General features: G+C 46.9%; 1 protein-coding gene and 1 long non-coding RNA gene across 7 annotated transcripts in view; both read left to right on the forward strand.

The window, feature by feature from the left end:
* Positions 1-973: 973 nt before the first annotated feature.
* Positions 974-7,347, forward strand: LOC131508949 (uncharacterized). 3 transcript variants are annotated; one of them, XR_009260230.1, is made up of 5 exons: positions 974-1,373; positions 1,569-1,651; positions 2,403-2,676; positions 3,499-3,550; positions 6,083-7,347. It is a non-coding gene; the product is annotated as an uncharacterized LOC131508949 (long non-coding RNA). The 3 variants fall into 3 exon arrangements; XR_009260229.1 differs by lacking the exon at positions 6,083-7,347 and having other exon boundaries at positions 985-1,083; positions 1,191-1,373; positions 3,499-5,623; XR_009260228.1 differs by lacking the exon at positions 6,083-7,347 and having other exon boundaries at positions 3,499-5,623.
* Positions 7,348-11,200: 3,853 nt separating this feature from the next.
* Positions 11,201-18,968, forward strand: part of LOC131508950 (solute carrier family 23 member 1-like) — a 58,954-nt gene continuing 51,186 nt past the window's right edge. For 3 of the 4 annotated variants that reach the window (XM_058724192.1, XM_058724190.1, XM_058724193.1), the window contains exons 1-3: positions 11,201-11,331; positions 11,889-12,018; positions 14,350-14,496. In XM_058724192.1, the coding sequence (XP_058580175.1) occupies positions 11,216-11,331; positions 11,889-12,018; positions 14,350-14,496 (393 nt within the window). In that variant the 5' untranslated portion in view covers positions 11,201-11,215. The remainder of the gene's footprint in view (positions 11,332-11,888; positions 12,019-14,349; positions 14,497-18,968) is intronic. The other variant, XM_058724191.1, reaches the window with a different exon arrangement.

Raw genomic sequence — 18,968 nt, forward strand, 5'->3', positions numbered from 1 at the left:
TTAAGTAAGTGGTCCAGTTTCTTTCTTCTGCATGTAAAACAACTGACTTTGGGCCAGGGGACAATGGGGTCAGGACTTCAGTGGGGGAGGGATAATTCGTGAAGGACAGTGGTTGTGCCCTTTGAGATAGGAGTGCAGATGAGACCCAAGCTACAGCTCAGTCAGGAGGCTTTTATGACAGAGGGCTGTCCTGCCTGTGTCCTGCCCTAGCCCCATACTTCCGCCTGTGACTTGATCATTTCAGACTAAGACAATTACTTCTAATTCCCAAGCCTCCTAACCCTACGTTTCCACTTATACAGTGTATGATTTGAACATAAACTGTTGGGGGGGGGGGGGCCTGGGTGGCTCAGTCGCTTAAGTGTCTGACTCTTGATTTGGGTTCAGGTAATGATCTCACTGGTACATGAGATGGAGACCTGTGTCAGACTCTGTGCTGACAGCTCGGAGCCTGCTTGGGATTCTCTCTCTCCCTCTCTCTCTCTCTCTGCCCCTCCTGCATGTGCCCTCTCTCTCTCGCTATCTCTCTTTCAAAAGTAAACAAACATTTATAAATAAATACATAAATAAATAAAACTAAAATTTAACATGACCACAAGCAAACACCTAAAGCTGAACCTACTATTATGCCTTTTGATGTCTACCTGGTCTGCTCCAGGATTTCATGTTTGTTCTTCTGCCCCCACCACGATTCTCCAGACAGACACCCACAGCACCCACAGGAGACCCTCTGGTCAGCGAGGCTGTCTCAGCAGTAAGGCACTTTTACCAGACTGTCTTAGAAGACATGTGCTTGGCCTGATGGCCCGAGGCTCTCAGAACCCATCTTCGGAGTTGTGAGCATACCCCCAAATTCTTTAAAGTGTGGGTCCAGTGAGTGGAGTTGTAGGACATCAGACACAAGGCAAATAAAGATCCAGCCCCTTTCACTTTCATGCTTCTGCGAAGAAAACAAAACCAATACCGTATCAGGAGGAGGGCGTGGAAACTTATGCAGGTGTGTGCAAGTTTCCCACAGAGAAACTTCTGGGAGATACTGGATCTCCTGAACCTGTGAGTTCAGCGTGGGGAGATTCTGTTCAGGTAACTTCTAGTTACCCTGACCAGCACGCCTCCCTCCTACTCCCTTCTCCTGTTTGTAGTTTTCAGAGCTGTTTACACAATCTCTTGATATCTCTCCTGTCCATAAGCCCAAGTTACTAAGCTTGATCCATGCTGCTGCTTTGATATTGGCGACTGTGTTCCCCAGCCCTCTGTGTACCTTGATCCAATCCAGAGCAGATCTAAGGGAGGATGGGAGACATCAGTGAGGACTGACCCTTGTGACTGTCCCGTTGGATGCACAGACCGAAAGCCAAGTGATGACGAAACAGGTGACTGAAGTCACATTACCCAACTAAGCTCCAAGCTATTTTACACCCACTCTCCTCTGAGATCTCTGGCACTCTCTCTCCCTCCTTCCTCAGCTCTGATGTTGGTTGACTGTTTGTTTTAAATCATGCTGCAAAGCCTACTCAGAAAGAATGGCAAGGGAAGGTTTTATTTAACACTCTCACTTCTTCTCCCAGAAGTCTTCCTTTGCCCTTTTCCATGGACCCTTTTTATGGAAGAAGAGACTCCTCAGGTTATTACAACAAGGATGATGACAGAGGTAAGACCACAAGGGAGCTGCTTTGACGAGCAGTGTGCTCCTAAGAAATCCTCCATCTAGCATTGTATTAACTGTGTCTTTTGTATTCTTTGTGCTCTGGCATTTGGGGCTCACTAACCAAGGAAAGACTGCCCCTCCCAGGGCTAGCTAGTTCTTTGAGAATGCAAACAACTCCCTTGTGAGTGTGCCTTTCATATGCAAACCAACCAATCCAGAGCCTAAACCCTCAACCACCACCTTCACTGCCTTCATCCAGCCAAACCACTACCCCCTTCTCTACTCTCCTAGGGTGGGATAACAGACAACTAGAGACAGCACCTCAGCCCCAGAGATCTCCAGTCAATGCTACACTTGTTCAGCTACTCATTCTCCCTCACAGTGTGCCATTCCCCCCTCCTGAGACCTGTGAGTAAAAGACTATCTTTTCAATGGCAATCATCTCCTGATCTATTGGCCCCACCATATCTGAATGAAAGCAAAATCCCAGGTACCTTCTAAAACCGGCACAGAGGCCAAAGACCTTGGTTAAGCTCTGCCCCTCTCTGAGGGGCTGTGTCAACTCTCTGAAATGGAGATGAGGTCTCTTAAGTTTTAGAAAAACCCAGCTGTGTGCCTCCCCTTGTGGCAATGACAGAAGCATCTCTTGCCTTGAGGGTCTGCCCAGCAAGTGGTCAGCTCCCTCTTGTCAATCCTGGGCCCAGGCAGAGGAGACCAGAACCTGGTCTTTCAGATAATCCTTGTTGTTTTGTAGCCTGGGCCTCGGGCAGCAAGAGGGGAGGCATTGAAATGTACCTCTTTCTGGATGAAGACCTGGCCCAAGTTCAGAGTCACGAGTTAAAGACTGAGACATACTGAATAGGCATGGATAATTTGATTAAATCCAACTGCTGTTTATGGAGGACCTACTGTGTGTGCCAGACTCCGTGTAATGGGGAGTTCTGAGCAGCAGGGCTCCAAGGAGCCAAGTCATGAAGGACATCATAGGCCATGCTGAGGATTCGTTTTACTGTATCCTCAGGGCACAGGTGAGTCATAAAGCGGTTTAAAAAGGACAATGTCACGACTAGATTTATGTTTTAACAGTTTATCCAGGTTGCTGTGCATAAAATCGTAGGGACACTGACGGTAGAATTGAAAGAGAAACGAAGAAGTTGGCTTAGATGAAGTTAATATATTTGCTACCGTTAGAGAGCGTTGGACACACGAGAGACATATTTAGGAGGTGAATATGGCAGAACTCGGGAAGAATTGCATATGGTGGACCAAGCTCTGGTTTGGGTGTTTGGTGGACATTGGTGTCATTCACTGAGATGAGGAACGTCGACCAAGCAGTTCCCCTCCTTCTCTGGGCCTTTGTTTTTTCCTATGGTTCTTCCCAGCTTTCATAATCTAGAGTTCTTCCCAGGAAGAAAATTTCTCTGCAATGAGATGGAGGCGAAAAAAGGGAGAAGGGATGTTTACCCTAATGGGCCCTGAAGTCAGCCTTTGAACATTTTGCCAGGCTGGGATTCAGCGGAGGACAGAGGACATGGAGGTCTTGGCCAGAAACTACCCATGATGGCCACCTTGTGTGCTCCTCAGGAGAAGCATCTTAGGATGCTGCCCAAGCTCCACTGCTACTCGGCCTCCTTGGAAGTGATCGAAGGGAAGATGAATACTGTGTGCAAAAAGTATTTAGGTCAAACTCCTATTACAAGGAATTGAGCAAAGAGAAGGCCAGAATCTGAAACCACTGTTCTCTTCTTATAAAGCCAATCACACGAGAATTCCACACATGCCAAATTGTCTTAATCTATTTGGGCTGTTATAGGCTGGGGGGCTTTAACAACAAATGTTCATTTTTCCAGGTTCTGGGAGCTGAAAAACCCAAGATCAAGGTGCTGGCAGATTCAGTGTCTGGTGAGAATCTACTTCCTGGTTTGTAGATGGCCATCTTCTCTCTGTGTCCTCACATGGCTGAAGGGTCAAGAGCGATTCCCGTGGTTTTATAAGGGCACCATATATAAGGGCTCCACACTTAGGGCCTAATCACCTCCCAAAGTCCCCTTCTCCAAATACCATGCCATCGGGCATTAGGATTTAACATGAATTTGGGGGAGACCAGTCTATAGCACAGATCTTAGAAGTCTGGCCCTGGGCTCCCACACCTCCCAGCTGCAACTGCTTCATGAAGAGGACCTGGTGCTCACAGTAGAGTGGGGAGGACGTGTAGGATCTGGGAGGGTTCTCAGAGCTGGGCCCACACCTGCTCCACCTCAGTGAGGCCCTGGATAGCAGAGGAGCTTCGAAGGAGCCCAGGGCCGGACGCACCTGTGTGAGTGGGAAGGTGCAGTGATGGGCCAACCGTGGGCACCCTCCTTGATGACTGAGCCCTGATTTGGACATCTAACGGAGGTGGTGTGTGGGAAGAACACACACTGACTCTGCTTTGTCCGTGGCCCAACAACCATAGCTGCTACCCCTGGAGACATTTTCTGGTGATGCAGAGGCTCAGCCCTCCTTCCTCCTTAAGATGTTCATAGCAAGTATGAATTTCCATCCAAAAATGCAGGTGGGCAAAAAGCAAAAATGATCATTTTTATTGCGAACCCCCATTCTGCTGGACTGGTGGACATTCAGCCTTCCAGTTGGGGCTGTCCCCCTTTTCTGGAGTTTGTGGCTAAATTTGGGAGTACTTGGGTGGTGCAAAGGCTTAGGGAAGGCCCCAGCTGGCCCTGAGACACCTGTGCTCCCAGGTGTCCCCTGAGGTGTCTGCTGTACATCTATCCCATGTTCGCCAATTCATGTGTGTCCCACTGAGAAGGCCTTGTCTCTCGGACCCATGGGCCGGCTTGACCACGTCCGAATCTCTGCTTCAGTGTCCTGGTGGTGCCACCTGTGACCCTGCTACTTGGACCTGTCAGACCAATGGTCCTTCTCTGAGGTCTCACTGGGGCACAGCCACCTCTTGAAGACACACCCCCCCCCCCCCAATGCTCTTGCTTTTCCATTTCTCCTCACCGGTGACTTCCTCAGCTACCTGCACGGTGAAATCCCTCCCTCCGTAAATGGTGATTTTTTTTTTAATTTTTTTTTGCCAGGGAAACTTAGCACTATTATTATTTCCAAAACATTATTCTTCCACAGTATCTTCCTAATAAGTTCCTGTGTCCCCACAAAGAAGGGAGACACTGGGCTCTACCCCCCACAAACTGTGCCTAGCTCTGTGGGTGAATCATTCCCCGGGGTCATCAGAGAGAGCTGGCCAAGATTGGACAGTGGGCAAAGATCTCTCCTCCCTCCTCCTGGTGCTGTACTCTTCCCTGATTGGAGCACCGAGTCCTCCCCAGCTAGGGGCCCAGCAGAACTTTTCTTGAATTTGGATTAGCTTCTGAGTGTCTCCCTCAAATGGAGACGCTTTCCCTGTAGACTCTGCCTTAAAAGCAGCAGTAAATGCACACTGCCTCCTGCCCTCAATCTCCAGCCACATCTGCTTCTTCCTCAGTTATCGTCCCATCCCTGGGCCTCAGCTGCCTGATGTGGCAGGGGTGTGGGGTCAGCTGGGTCTAGAATCTTGTGGGACCCTCATGGCTCCTGCCTCTGCTCCCCTGGTCTCCCAAGACCTTTCCAAGCACACCTCACTTTCGCACTTTGAGCTGAAAGTTCTGGGTTTATGGGTCAAGACTCCCATGAAATGTCAACAAATCCTAGAAGACACAGCCCAAGAGGACACTTACAGGTCCTAAAGTCTAGAGAGTGGTCTTAGCACTATGCCTTGTTCACTCTAGCTTTGCTGTGGGTTCAGAATCTTCCCCTGAATTCCGTTTCTGCATTAAGTTTCCCTGACTGTGGACACTCGGGACCCTCAGTCTTACCTGCCTCAGGTAGAGAGGCTCCCGCCTGATGTCTCCTGACATCTGCTAAGTGCCAGCCAGGGCTGCTGGTTCTTATAAAAACCTTCTGCCCTAGAGGCAGACCCCTGGCAGGTGCTTTTGGAACTGCTCATTCCCTCTCTGAGAAGAGGATCAGTTCTTTTTTTTTTTTTTTTTTTTTAAGTTTATTTATTTATTTTGAGAGAGAGAGCAGGAGAGGGGGGAGAGAGACGGGGGCGGGGAGAGAGAATCCCAAGCAGGCTCCATGCTGTCAGCACAGAGCCCGGTGCAGGACTCCAGCTCACGAACTGTGAGATCATGACCCGAGCTGAAACCAAGAGTCGGATGCTTAACCGACTGAGTCACCCAGGCACCCCAAGAGGATCAGTTCTTTGAGAAATTTCAAGGCTGGCATAGGAGGCTTGAAATCCACCCTGCATGCCCCTCTTTTTCGAGTATCCTCTTGTGATTTAGAGATTAATCTGGACTCTAAAGTCCATACCACCTGCTTTCTTTGTCCTGCCGATAGCCCTGGATCTGCCCAAGCCATTTACTATTCCGTGGGCTGTCCCCCATGCAGCCTGGAGAGACACCCTGAACCCACCCCTCCAGGAGGCTGCAGGTCTTCAGGATGCTGCCCAGCTCCCCACAGCCTCAGCATGACTCTCCCTCTTGGAACTGATCAGTCCCTTCTGCCTGAGGAGTCTTGGCAAACTGGGTGAGTCCCCATACTGGAGGGTAAGCCTCTCAGTCTGAAAAACCAGGGCTGCAGGAAATTAACAATATTCTAAAACTCGATCTGTTCAGGGTTCCTGCCTGCTTCCTTAGAAATGTATCTTCTAGGGGCACCTGGGTGGCTCAGTAGGCTGAGCGTCTGACCTTAGCTCAGGTCATGATGTCACAGTTTGTGAGTTCGAGCCCCACATCGGGCTCTCTGCTGTCAGTCAGCACAGATCCTGCCTCAGATCCTCTGTCCCGTTCTCTCTCTGCCCTCCCCTGCTTGATCTCTCTGTCTCTCCCAAAAATAAGTAAATACTAAAAAATAAAAAAGAAACATGTCCTCTGGAATAGGTGGAGGGTGGGGAGAGGAAAACAATGGCACAGAAAACGCACATCAGTTATGCAAAAACAGTGTCTGTTGAACTGAACTCCTGTTTTTTGGGGAAGGGGAGGTGGGCAGTAGATAATCACCTTCCAGGTTTGTGCTTAGTACAGGAGATAGAGGCGGAAAGCTCTATCTAGAGTGGCTGGGGAAGCGTACGAAGTGGGCACACTCTCCTGTCATACTTATCACATGGCTGGTTCACTCACTGCAATAGAATTCGCGTGGGAACTTGCGTGGGAACTCGCATGGGAAAACTCACTGGGCTCCTCCACACAGGATGCTCCCTATCATGGTAACTGTGGGGAGTAGCCACCTCCTTCCTGTGTCTTCCTCCTGCCTTTCTTCCCTCTCCTTCGGAAAGACTGTCCTTTCCCCGTTCTGTGTACCTGTTGTAGGACCCTATTCAACCCCGATCCCGGTGGGCTGCCTGCAGGGGTGGGCACAGGCTGGGCCGATCAGATCTTGTCCCCGTGGAATTTGACTTGTGAGTGATGGTTCCAGGAACAGAGGGTGGGTGGAGCTGGGTCACCTGATAGTACTACCCTGAAAGAGAAAGTCCCGGGATTCCTGTCCCTGAATTCACTATTGCCGTCTTTCCTAGTGCCTGCTTGTTCGACTCTTCATTCACTGAGCTACCTACTAGGGTTTTTCAAATAAATGCCCATTTCTGGCTTCAGTTGGTCAGAGTCAGTTTCTGTTGCTTGCGACTAAGCATGCTAACTCCTAGCTTCTGGTTTACACCAATCAGGCATCCTGTGATTTCCCCAATCTTCGAATGGCCAGACAGTAACAGGGTGACTCGTGGGTTGCCAAGAAGGACTCTGGAATACTGTCCTCTGATGACTGGCGGTCAGGTCCAGGTGAAAGGTCAGATGGGGCACTCCAACAGACAGCTTCAAGGTGATGGAGTCTGTAAGTCTAGGACCTCTCATGGCAGAGGTGTCTCTGCCTGAAAATCCACCTGACATCCTCTGGTCCCTCTAGTCCAGCCTTCTCTCCCAGCCTCAGTGGCCCAGCATGGGGAAGAAGAGTGCACTAGAAGGAAGAGCTGAGATTTCAAAGACACCAAAGCTGGTTGCAGGACCTGCTCCCGCTGAGAAGGGATTGTTTAGAGCAGCAGTTAAACTTGGGCAATCCATTGTCAAATTCTGGAATCTACCCTATCATCTTAGAGTAGTGGTTTTCTTTTCCTTTTCAAATATTTATTTATTTATTTATTTATTTATTTATTTATTTATTTATTTAGAGAGACAGAGAGTGCACAATCAGGAGAGGGGCAGAGAGAGAGGGAGAGATTGAATCCCAAGCAGGCTCCTTGCTGACAGCACGGAATCTGACATGGGGCTCGAACTCACAAACCATGAAATCATGACCTGAGCTGAAACCAAGAATTGGACGCTTAACCAACTAAGCCCCCCAGGTGCCCCTAGAGTAGTGGTTTTCAAACCTGCTCTCCATAAGCTGGTTTGGATCTCGGTCCCAGGGCAGTTCCATTCCATGAACGTGTCCAGTCCTGGTTTCCGGGACCCCACTGCATAGTCTCCCCTCAGCCCTGCTTGTCCAACACAAGGGCTTACACAAGGAAAAACAAAGATAAGATGAAGGGGTGAGCAGAAGCATTTAGTGACAGGAGCATATAGAGAAAAGGTTTTTATTATGACTTCCGGTAACTAGCCCCCCAAATCCTGCCTGTCCTCTACAAGAGTGAACTCAAAGAAGAATGTGTAGTATCTTTTCTGGAAGAGAAAAGCAGGATTCAGCTGAAGAGGAGGAAATAAGTTTTTTTTTTAAGTACTTAGTTATATTTTGTTTAAATGTAGTTATTTAAACCATTCTTGACGCTGTATGGTTACAGATGAAAAATTACATGCTGAAGACTTTCAAAGTTAAGTGTTTTTTTTTTTAAAAAAAACAAGTTTTTGGTCTGGTGTTCTAGAGCAGGGGTCAGCAAACTTTTTTTGCAAAGGATCAGGTAGCAGATCGTTTTAGGCTCTGTGGGCTGTCGCAACCATTCAGATCTGCCGTTGTAACTCACCAGCAGCTTTAGAGAGTATCTAAGTGAATGGGATATATTCCAATAAAACTCTATTTACAGAAACAGGCAGTGGGCCAGACTTGGCCTGAGTCACAGTTTGTCAACCCCTGTTAGATAAACTGAGATTCAATTAAACATAAGTATGGGAATTATTGAGGCCATGAAGTCATAAATCAAGTGCCACAATCCACTCGTGGTGGCTCTTCCACGCTGCACATACCAAAACTCGAAGTAAACCATTTTGCACGTCCAAGCCTGAAAGTCTGTAACTCCAATTCCTCATGAAAAAAGTCAGGGCTCCATGAGGATGTAGGAAACCCACCCTCCGACGATAAAGCTTGGTTTCTTGACCTTTCAGATCAAGAGTATACGAAATTAGATGTTCACTGGAGTAAAGCATCTCATGGACAAGTAGCCTTGAAATTGCTTCCCCAGTGCTCTCTTGGATTACCTCTGCCACATTTTCGACAATTCTGTTGTGTATAAATATGTTGAGGTTGTTAGCATTGGAATAGATGTGCACACACGCGTCGTCTCCCCTGTGCAGGGAGACTGCGGATCGGGATGGTTCACTGAGGAAGATGAGGGAGGCTCAACGGGTCCGAACAGCAAAACCAAGAGCTGTGCCTTCGGTTTTGTTGGACCTTTTCTTGAGAAACCCTGTCGGCCTCCTTCATTCTCGTTGTCAGGTGTGATTTGCCTCACGGCGGTCTCTTGGCATATTCCCTCCTATAGCGGGAAATTGCCAGTTTATCTGCAGAGGTGCAAAGGTCCAGGTCAAGCCTGCCTGCATAACCTACTCCACACACAAAGGTGGTGCATCCAATGGGGCCGTCATGCATTATGTATGGAGAAGCCTGGTGCCTCTCCCCTCCCAAAGTGCCTGGGGCTTGAGGAACTGCCTCAAATTTGGGATTAGATGTTTAGGTGTGAAAATGTAATGGAAGGGTTTTCATTCCTTCCCGTGTCTGAGGAAAGATCATGGGTTCCCAGACAGGCCCCATATTCTTAAATTCCTCTGTTTGAGCTAATTATTAGAACTTGATTTCCATAACCTGAAACACAAGGGTTATAAATAATCATGTGTAAAGGTGCTGACTGTGTATTGAGAGCTTCAGGCTGGTGTGTGTACGGGATGGCAGGATGATTCCAGATGGGGAGGGAGGGCAAGGCCACCAGCTGGGGCAGCTGAGACTGTAGAGAGTTGTGGAATACCACAGTAGCTTTAAGGTAAGAGATGGTAGCAGAAGCCAGGCCAGGCCAATGATGAGCTGAGGGATCACAGTCTGTAGAAGTGACTCCTGAGGGGTGGAAGGTAGAGGAAAAGGAGGGGTGATGGCTTGGTTCCTCATCTGAACTGCTGAGGGAGGTGGGGACTCCACGGACATCAGCAGCGGCCACAAGCCAAAGGACTTATACGAGGAACCACGTGCGACAGAGCGTCAGGCCCAGAAGAGAGGACTTAAAGAGCGAGGAAGTTTCTGGAACATACTGTATAGGCAACCAAACAAAGTGGGTAACAGGAGACCATCTTTCTGTTTTACCTCAGTTGTGTGTAGCTAAGGATTTTACCTTATAGCGTAGGGGAGTTTAACTGTATACCTAAGCAGTCGCCAGGGAGAGGAAAGAACGTAGCCACGAAAGGCAGGACCTTCAGTGTCGGGAGGATAGAGTCTTTGAGAAGTCCCCTTCTTCCATGTTATCCCAGAAGGTGACAGGGAAAAGACATGTCTGACACAAACCCAACTTTGCCCGTGCCCCCCAGGTCTGTGAGGGTAGGGGTTGTGGTAGGCAGTAGAGGCAGCCCCCCACTCTGCCTCACACCTGCCGGGTCTTCCTGGAGCAACGAGGCCTGTGCTGCTCAGGACAGAGATCCACGTGAACGGTGGCACCTGCTCTCTGTGTTCACCTCATAACTTGCCCGGCTGAGAACTGCACATTTAGTGTGTTCAGGGAAACCCAACAGAGGGCGGAATCCACACCTTCCCGAAGCTAAGTAGTCTCACTTTCACTTCTGAGGTGAACTCGTGGCCCCGGGGTGCCATTTGTAGAGGATCCACGTTTCCTTTCAGGGATAGTGGGGGGAAGCCTGCTCTGCGGCCATGTCCCCTGGAGCCTCATCCTTTACATCTTCAGACCCAGAGGGCCTGTCTCCACTAGGACCTCCTTGGCCTCCAGAGCCTGTGGAGCAAGACTGTCTGGGTTTTGAATCTCACCTTCTACATTTGTTATGAACCTTAGGCAGAGAGCTTAACGGGCCCATCAACATCTTACTTTCTTAATCTGTAAAAAAGGAATGGGAACGCTAGTTTGTTGTGAATGTTAAGCAAGGTAATACCAAAAAGGCGTAGCACAGTGTACATAGCCAAGTATTCAGTAAGGCCAGCTACTTACCGCTGGCTTTTCTGTCACAGCCCAAAGCAGGTCTGTCCCCTCCCTTGTCAAACACCTCATTGTTGCATTTTTTCAGGGCCTCCTCTTGGACCAATGCCCACTGACATCTATGTGCATCCCACCATGTGTTTCCCGAACCTTAGGTCCCAGTGCCACCCATTCCAGAACATTCTACCATCATGAGTAGCCGGCTTACTTTGGACTTCATGGAGGGGGCTTTATTCGGAGTTTTTGAGGAGGGCCCTGTGCAGAATAAGAGCAAGAGTACACCCTCCCGGACTTCTCTCTCTACAAGGTGGGTTATTAGACATTTCCGGGTGTGGGGAAGACAAACACCTAAGGATTAGAAGCACACCCAAGGTTCTCACCCAAGGGCTTTGCTCCCCCAACGCACCTTAGCAGTTTCTCCTGGATCCACAGTAATGCCCTTTGTTTTGTGATGATATCATCAGAGGCCAGGCTGGTTGAACTTATCTTTTCAAATGCTCTCCATTCCGGTTCAACTAGTCACCAAGAACCAACATTCAAAAACTGCAAAGCCGTTGTGTTCAGCCCAGAGCCTCACCCTCACCAACCCCCCCCCGCCCCCCGCCTCCTAGAATCAGACTTCCAGAAAATGTGGTCATGCCGCTCCCCGAAAGGCCGTGCCCAGTTTGTCTCCTGTAGTGCCATAGAGGATCATTAACTTCTCTGCACTTACTCAAACTTAATTATGAAACATTCGCTGCACCTGAATGCACCTTGATCTCCTGTGGCGATTGGAGGGGGCAGGAGGGAAAGTCTGGAAGCCCCACCCTGCCCGGAGCCGGCCCAGGATCCCTGTCTTTCTCCCTCCCTTACTATTTTGGCAAGCAGCGAGACGTTAATCTCTTCCAACTGGAGCAGCTTCACTCTGTTTTCATCCCGAGAGGAGGCCAAAAGGAGCCGACCCCAGGTTGCCATGACCTCTGCCATCACCAGCTGTGAGCCTTCGCAAGCCTTGGTGAGTGCCCCGAAAAGAGAGGAAGCAAGCTAAGGGGGAGGGGCAGAAAGGAAGAAGGAGGCCTGGAGGGGGTGTCCAGGGGGAGTCCCAGTGTCCTCAATCATTATTCCGCCTGCCCAGGACGGTGGCTCACATCCTAGACCAGAGTTTAGATTACTAGACAGGTGTGCCGCTCCCAGCCTGGCCGTCGTCCTGCGGCAAAGATTCCTGCCTGAGGGCTAAACTCTGTGAATAAATTCGAAAGCCACGAGGAGGAGGTGGAGGAGGTTTTACTTTTATTCACGGGTTGGTCTCTGCTGGATCTAAGTTTTTTTGTTTTTTCGAGGTTTCTCAGTGTTACAATTTCTTTGGACAGAAGGACTTTCTGCAACAAAGCAAGGGAAAGAGAGAGGTCAGCAGAGAGAGAGAACTAATATTTACCAAACAACCGATACGCCCCCCCCCGGCACTTAACGTGCTTTATTTTCTTCCTTCCGAGCCAATGATGCAGGCGCTTCTGTTCCCAGGTGAGGAACCCGAGGCCCAGAGAAGCAGAGAGAAGCCTCCGGAGGCTTCTCTGGCAGGGCCTCGAGCCCTGACCCCACCACCCTTCTGACCGATTTTTGACCACCTAAAAATAACAGGGTGAACCCAGTGGAGACGCTCTGACCTCGCCAGTGGCCACCACAGGCAGAGAGAGCCCCTCTGTGCCCGGCTAGGGCTGCAGCCCAGGGTGCCTGTGGGACGGGTGTCCCCGGTGAACCTCGGCTGGGCTCTGAGAGCTGCCAGACCCCTGCCCACCGCTGCTCAGCCTTCTGGGGAAGAGGCCCTGGCCGTCTCTTCTGGAAACTCATGGGAGGCACCTGAGAGAACTCTCTTCATTTCTCTTCAGAGTTCTTTCTGCCTCTACGTCAGGCAAACAAAACAAACACCTTGGGAAAGAAATCGAAGACTCCCACATTTTGGCTTCCTGGAGGCTCTCTGGGGAGTGGCCGGTCTGGGCATGTACCCACCACTCTCTTCGGTGGCCTGTCTTCCCTTCTTTATAAGCACCCATTTTTCTAGGATGTTTTTGGTTTCACATTGCAGGTTGCTCTGCTAGAAATTTCTAGGCATGTTAACAGGGAGAAGACAGCTTCCTGACCCTGAAAGCTTGTGGCCCAGCTAGGGGAAGGCAGCGTGCACAGAAATGTTTCTAGAACTAGAGAGAAAATGGTACATTATGTAACAGAGGTGCAGCGCGCTGGGAGTTACCGGGAGAAAAAATCATATGGGTGGAGGAGGCATAGAGCTCTTGCCATCAGGGAGTGGGTAGGAGAAGCAGGGGCTCAAGTTGGGGGCACAGGGTAAGCTAAGGCACTGATGCAGGATAACGGAGGCCACATTCGGAGACACCTGGACAACCCCATTGGTCGGAGCCGCGTAAATCGGGAGTGTTAGGAAACACACCTGGAGGGCCAGGTGGGGGAACGGAAGCTGTGGGGGGTATGAGTGGAGCCAGAGGGGCAAGGGATCCATCTGCCCCCCCCCACCCCCCCGGGGACTCCACCTCCGGCTCTTGCTGTCCCTGCACCAGAGTCCCGGCAGCTGCAGGGAGGTGGCGTTGCACTCTCTTACATTAGCACGTTCCGTCCATTCATTGGGTCTATACTGAACACGAGCACTCTCGAAGCGGGGACGCCACAGAAGGGTAAGGCACAGTTAGTGCATTCTAGGAGCTCACAGCCCAGCAGAAGGGATGGATCAGGTAACTGACTATTATAGAAACAGGCTGAGATGAGAGCTTCGGCAGATGTAAACAGAGCACCTACGAGGGCAGCGACACCGTTCGGGGTCAGGATCCCCATTTCCCTGTCTGGGAGGGAAATCTGCCCATTTTCTGACCTTGGAGTTGAACCCCACCTCTCCTCCACAAAGCTGCTTCTCTGCCGGGGCTTCAGGCAACGCGCCCGCTCCCCTCGCGTGGTCCCAGACTTCACATGCAGGCCCTACTGAAGATGTAAAATGTAGAAAATCACTGGTCTTTTGAGTCTGGACCTAGAAATCCCAAGCAGGCCCACTGTTATCGCTGTCCCAGTGCCTCCTGCAGGCCGTCCAGCTCTCCACTTGAAATGAGGAAGTCCACTGATTCCTCCTAAAATGCCCTGATGTGGGGCACCTGGGTGGCTCGGGCAGTTAGGCATCGGACTCTTGATTTGCGCTCAGGTCATGATCTCATGGTTGTGAGATCGAGCCCCATGTCGGGCTCTGTGCTGACATGAAGCCTGCTTAAGATCCTCCCTCCCTCCCTCCTTCCCTATCTCTCTCTCTCTCTAAAAAAAATGCCTTTCTGTGCCCTTCTCATGTTCCCAGCAGAGAGAAGATGATGTGCTCAACGGTCACACTGAGGGCCCAAACAGGAAGAAGGGGGGGCAGTCCAGGAGCCCCAGCAGCAACAACCTGGTCTATAGCATCTTGGAGGTCCCACCATGGTATCTCTGCATCCTCATGGGAATCCAGGTAACGCCACCCAGCAGGCACTGCGTCTGAAGAGGCTCTGCCTCCAAAGCGACATCAGTACATGCCCCGGTCAAATCAGTCAAGATCCACAAGTTCAGGCGCTGGTGTCCTTGTCTCCCATGCAGGTGACCTCCAGGGGAACCCAGAGCTCCTCGGGTCTCTTTCTCTCAGGTGTTGAAGATGGGGGTGAGGAATTAGGGGAAGATTCTCCCTCGTGCTAAGCTGAGAGGTCCCATCAAGGATGCTGTGTCATTTTTTTCTTCAAGATACCAATTCCAGTTTATTTCATTTGCAACAGCTAAAAAATTTGATAACCAATGCTTGGCGAATTTGGGGAAACCGGTACTCTCAAACCCTTCTGCTGGAATATTATTTGATGCAGCCTTTCTGGATGACAATCGGGTGTAGATCATATACCCTTTAACCCAGTCCTCAGTGCTGAAGAATTTCTCTGGATATATTGGCAGGACTTGCTAAGATAAATGCAAAGATGTTCTCGTAGCATTATTGGTAATAGTAACTTCACACCACACAACAAACAAATAAACAAAACCCTAGAAACAACGCCAAAATATCCTTCAAAAAGACTGGTTAACAAATTGTGACACATCTTAGCAAATGACTTTTTTACGCAGAGAAGAGAAAAGAGAAAGATATATATTTATCTTGCAGTTAGAGAATGTGCCCCAATATATAGCAAGTGAAAAAATCAAAGTAACTGTGTATAGAGTGTTAGTGTGTGTGTGTGTGTGTGTGTGTGTGTGTGTGTGTGTGTGTGTGTGTGTTAAAAACAAAGAGGTGGAAAGACAGAAATAAGTATATGCAGTGATTTGGGGGTTTGAAGGACTCATAAACTCATAAAGGGATTTAGCTTTGGGAAGAAGAGCTAGGAAAGGGGAGGTGGCTTTCCCCTGTCACCTTTTATTTTGTAGCTTTTTGTGACATGGATGTGTCTCTTAATTTTACAAACTGTTCAATATGGAATATTAGAGATGGGTTACACTTCTTGTTTACATATTTATGCTTTTCTACAAAATAAGAAAAGTAAATACCATACTGTTTTAAAAACATTATTATGAGCCAATGAAATAGATAATATAGACAATGTAGATCTATATTCCCTGACTCAGAAAACTGTAAGGAATTTAAGAAAGCCCAAGGCTGCCGTCCAGTTTCCCCAACACCATTCGTTGAAGAGACTGTCTTTTTCCCATTGGATGGTCTTTCCAGCTTTGTCAAAGATTAATTGATCATATACTTGTGGGTCCACTTCTGGATTTTCAATTCTGTTCTATTGATCTGTGTGTCTGTTTTTGTGCCAGTACTGTACTGTTTTGATCACTACAACTTTGCAACATAACATGAAGTCTGGAATTGTGATGCCTCCAGCTTTGCTTTGCTTTTTCAAAATTGCTTTGGTTATTTGGGGGGGGGGGGTGTCTTTTGTGGTTCCGTGCAAATCTAGTTCTGTGAAAATGCTATTGCTATTTTGATGGGGATCTCGCTGAATGTTTAGATTGCTTTGGGTGGCACGGACATTTTAACAAATGCCTGTTCTTCCAGTCCATGAGCATGGGACGTCTTTCCATGTTTCCGTGTTTTATAGTTTCCGGGGTACAGGTCTTTCACCTCTTTGGTTAGATTTATTCCTAGGTATCTTACTACTTTGGGTGCAATTGTAAATGGGATTGTTTTCTTAACTTCTCTTTCTGCTCCTTCATTATTGGTGTATAGAAATGCAACAGATTTCTGTATGTTGGTTTTGTATCCTGTGACTTCACTGAATTCATATATCAATTCTAGCAGTTTTTTGATGGAGTCTTTCAGATTTTCTTTATATAGTATCATGTCATCTGCAGATCGTGAAAGTTTTATCTCTTCCTTACCAATTTGGATGCCTTTTATTTCTTTTTGCTGTGGGATTGCTGAGGCTAGGACTTCCAGTAGTATGTTGAATAAAACTGATGACAGTGGACATCCTTGTCTTGTTCCTGACCTTAGGGGGAGATCTCTCCATTTTTTCTCCATTGAGGATGATATTAGCTATGGGTTTTTCTTATGTGGCCTTTGTTATTTTGAGGTATATATATTGCCTCCAAACCTACTTTGTTGAGGGTTTTTATCATGAATGGATGTTGTACTTTGTCAAATGCTTTTTCTCCATTTACTGAAATGATCATATAGTTCTTATCCTTTATTTTACTGATGCGATATATTGCATTGATTGATTTGAGAGTATTGAACCACCATTGCAAACCAGGAATAAATCCCACTTTGAGCGTGCTGAATGATTTTTTAAATGTATTGTTGAATTTGGTTTCCTAGTATTTTATTGAAGATTTTTGCATCTATATTCATATTGGCCTGCAGTTCTCTTTTTTAGTGGTGTCTTTATCAGGTTTTGGTGTCAGGATAATGCTGGCCTCATATAATGAATTTGGAGGTTTTCCTTCCTTTTCTAATTTTGGAATAGTTAAAGAATAACAGGTATTAACTCCTCTTTAAATGTTTGATGGCATTTACCTGTGAAGCCATCTGGCCCTAGACTTGTTTGTTGGAAGTTTTTTGGTCACTAATTCAATCTCTTTTCTGGTTATCAGCCTGTTCAAATTTTCTATTTCTTCCCAGTTTCAGTTTTGGTATTTTATATGTTTCTAGGAATCTATCCATTTCTTCCAGGTTGTCTAATTTGTTGGCACATAGTTTTTCATAATATTCTGTTACAATTATTTGTATTTTTGTAATGTTGGCTGTTATTTCTCCTCTCTCATCTGTGATTTTATTTATTTGAGACCTTTCTCTTTTCTTTTTGATCAACCTGGCCTGAGGTTTATCAATTTTATTGATTTTTTTTTTCAAAGAACCAGCTGCTGGTTTCATTGATCTTTTCTATTGTTTTTGTTTTTGTTTTTGTTTTTTAGTTTATCATTTATTTCTGCTCTAATCTTTATTATTACCTTTTTTCTGCTGGTTTTAGGTTTTGTTTGTTCTTTTTCTAGCTCCTTTAGGGGTTAGTTTAGGTTATCCATTTGAGATTTTCTTGCTACTTAAGGTAGGCTTGTATTGCTATATACTTCCCTCTTAGAACCGTTTTTGCTGAATCCCAAAGGTTTTGGATTGTTGTTTTCATTTTCATTTGTTTCTTTTATTTCCTGGTTGTCCCATTCACTGTTTAGTAGCATGTTATTTAACTTCCATGTATTTGTGATCTTTCCAGATTTTTTCTTGTGGTTGACTTCTAGTTTCATAGCATTGTGATCAGAAAACATGAATAGTAAGACTTGGATCTTTTTGAATTTGAGGCTTGCTGTGTGGGCTGATATCTGATCTATTCTGGAAAATGTTCTGTGTGCACTTGAAAAAATGTATATTCTGCTGTTTTAGGATGGAATGTTCTGAATATATCTGTTAAATCCATCTGTTCCAGTGTGTCATTGAAAGCCATTGTTTCCTTGTGGATTTTCGGTTTAGATGATCTGTTTATTGATATAAGTGGGGTGTAAAAGTCCCTTACTATTATTGTATAATTATTGATTAGTTCCTTTATATTTGCTATTAACTGTTTTTATTTATTTGGGAGTTTCTATGTTGGGTGCATAAATATTTACAATTGTTGCAAATCCTTGTTGGATTGTCCCCTTTATTATTATATAGTGTCCTTCTTTGTGTCTTGCTACAGTCTTTGTTTTAAAGTCGATTTTGTCTGAAATAAGTATTGATACTCTGAGTTTCTTTTGACATCCATTTGCATGATAGCTATTTCTCCATCCCCTCACTTTCAATCTGCAAGTGTCTTTAGGTCTAAAATGAGTCTCTTACAGGCAACATATAGATGGGTCTTGTTTTTTAATTCATTCTGTTGCCCTAGGCCTTTTGATTGAACTATTTAGTCCGTTTGCATTCAAAGTAATTTTTTTTAATTTTATAATGTTTGTTTGTTTGTTTATATTTTTTGATTTTTTAATTTACATCCAAGTTAGTTAGTGTATAGTGCAATAATGATTTCAGTAGTAGATTCCAGTGATTCATCCCCTGTGTATAACACCCAGTGTTCATCCCAACAAGTGTCCTCCTTAATGTCCCGTACCCATTTAGCCCATCCCCCACCGACAACCCCTCCAGCAACCCTGTTTGTTCTCTATATTTAAGAGTCTCTTATGTTTTATCCCCTTCCCTGTTTTTGTATTATTTTTGCTTCCCTTCCCTTATGTTCATCTGTTTTGTATCTTAAATTCCACATATGAGTGAAGTCACATGTTATTTGTCTTTCTCTGCCTGACTAATTTGGCTTAGCATAATACCCTCTAGTTCCATCCACATGGTTGCAAATAACAAGCTTTCATTCTTTTTGATTGCCAAGTAATACTCCATTGTCTACATATACCACATCTTCTTTATCCATTCATCTGTCGATGGACATTTGGGCTCTTTTCACATTTTCACTATTGTCGATAGTGCTGCTATAAACATTG

This window comes from Neofelis nebulosa, chromosome 4 (genome assembly GCF_028018385.1).
Source record: "Neofelis nebulosa isolate mNeoNeb1 chromosome 4, mNeoNeb1.pri, whole genome shotgun sequence".
In the NCBI taxonomy this organism is placed as follows: Eukaryota; Metazoa; Chordata; class Mammalia; order Carnivora; family Felidae; genus Neofelis; species Neofelis nebulosa.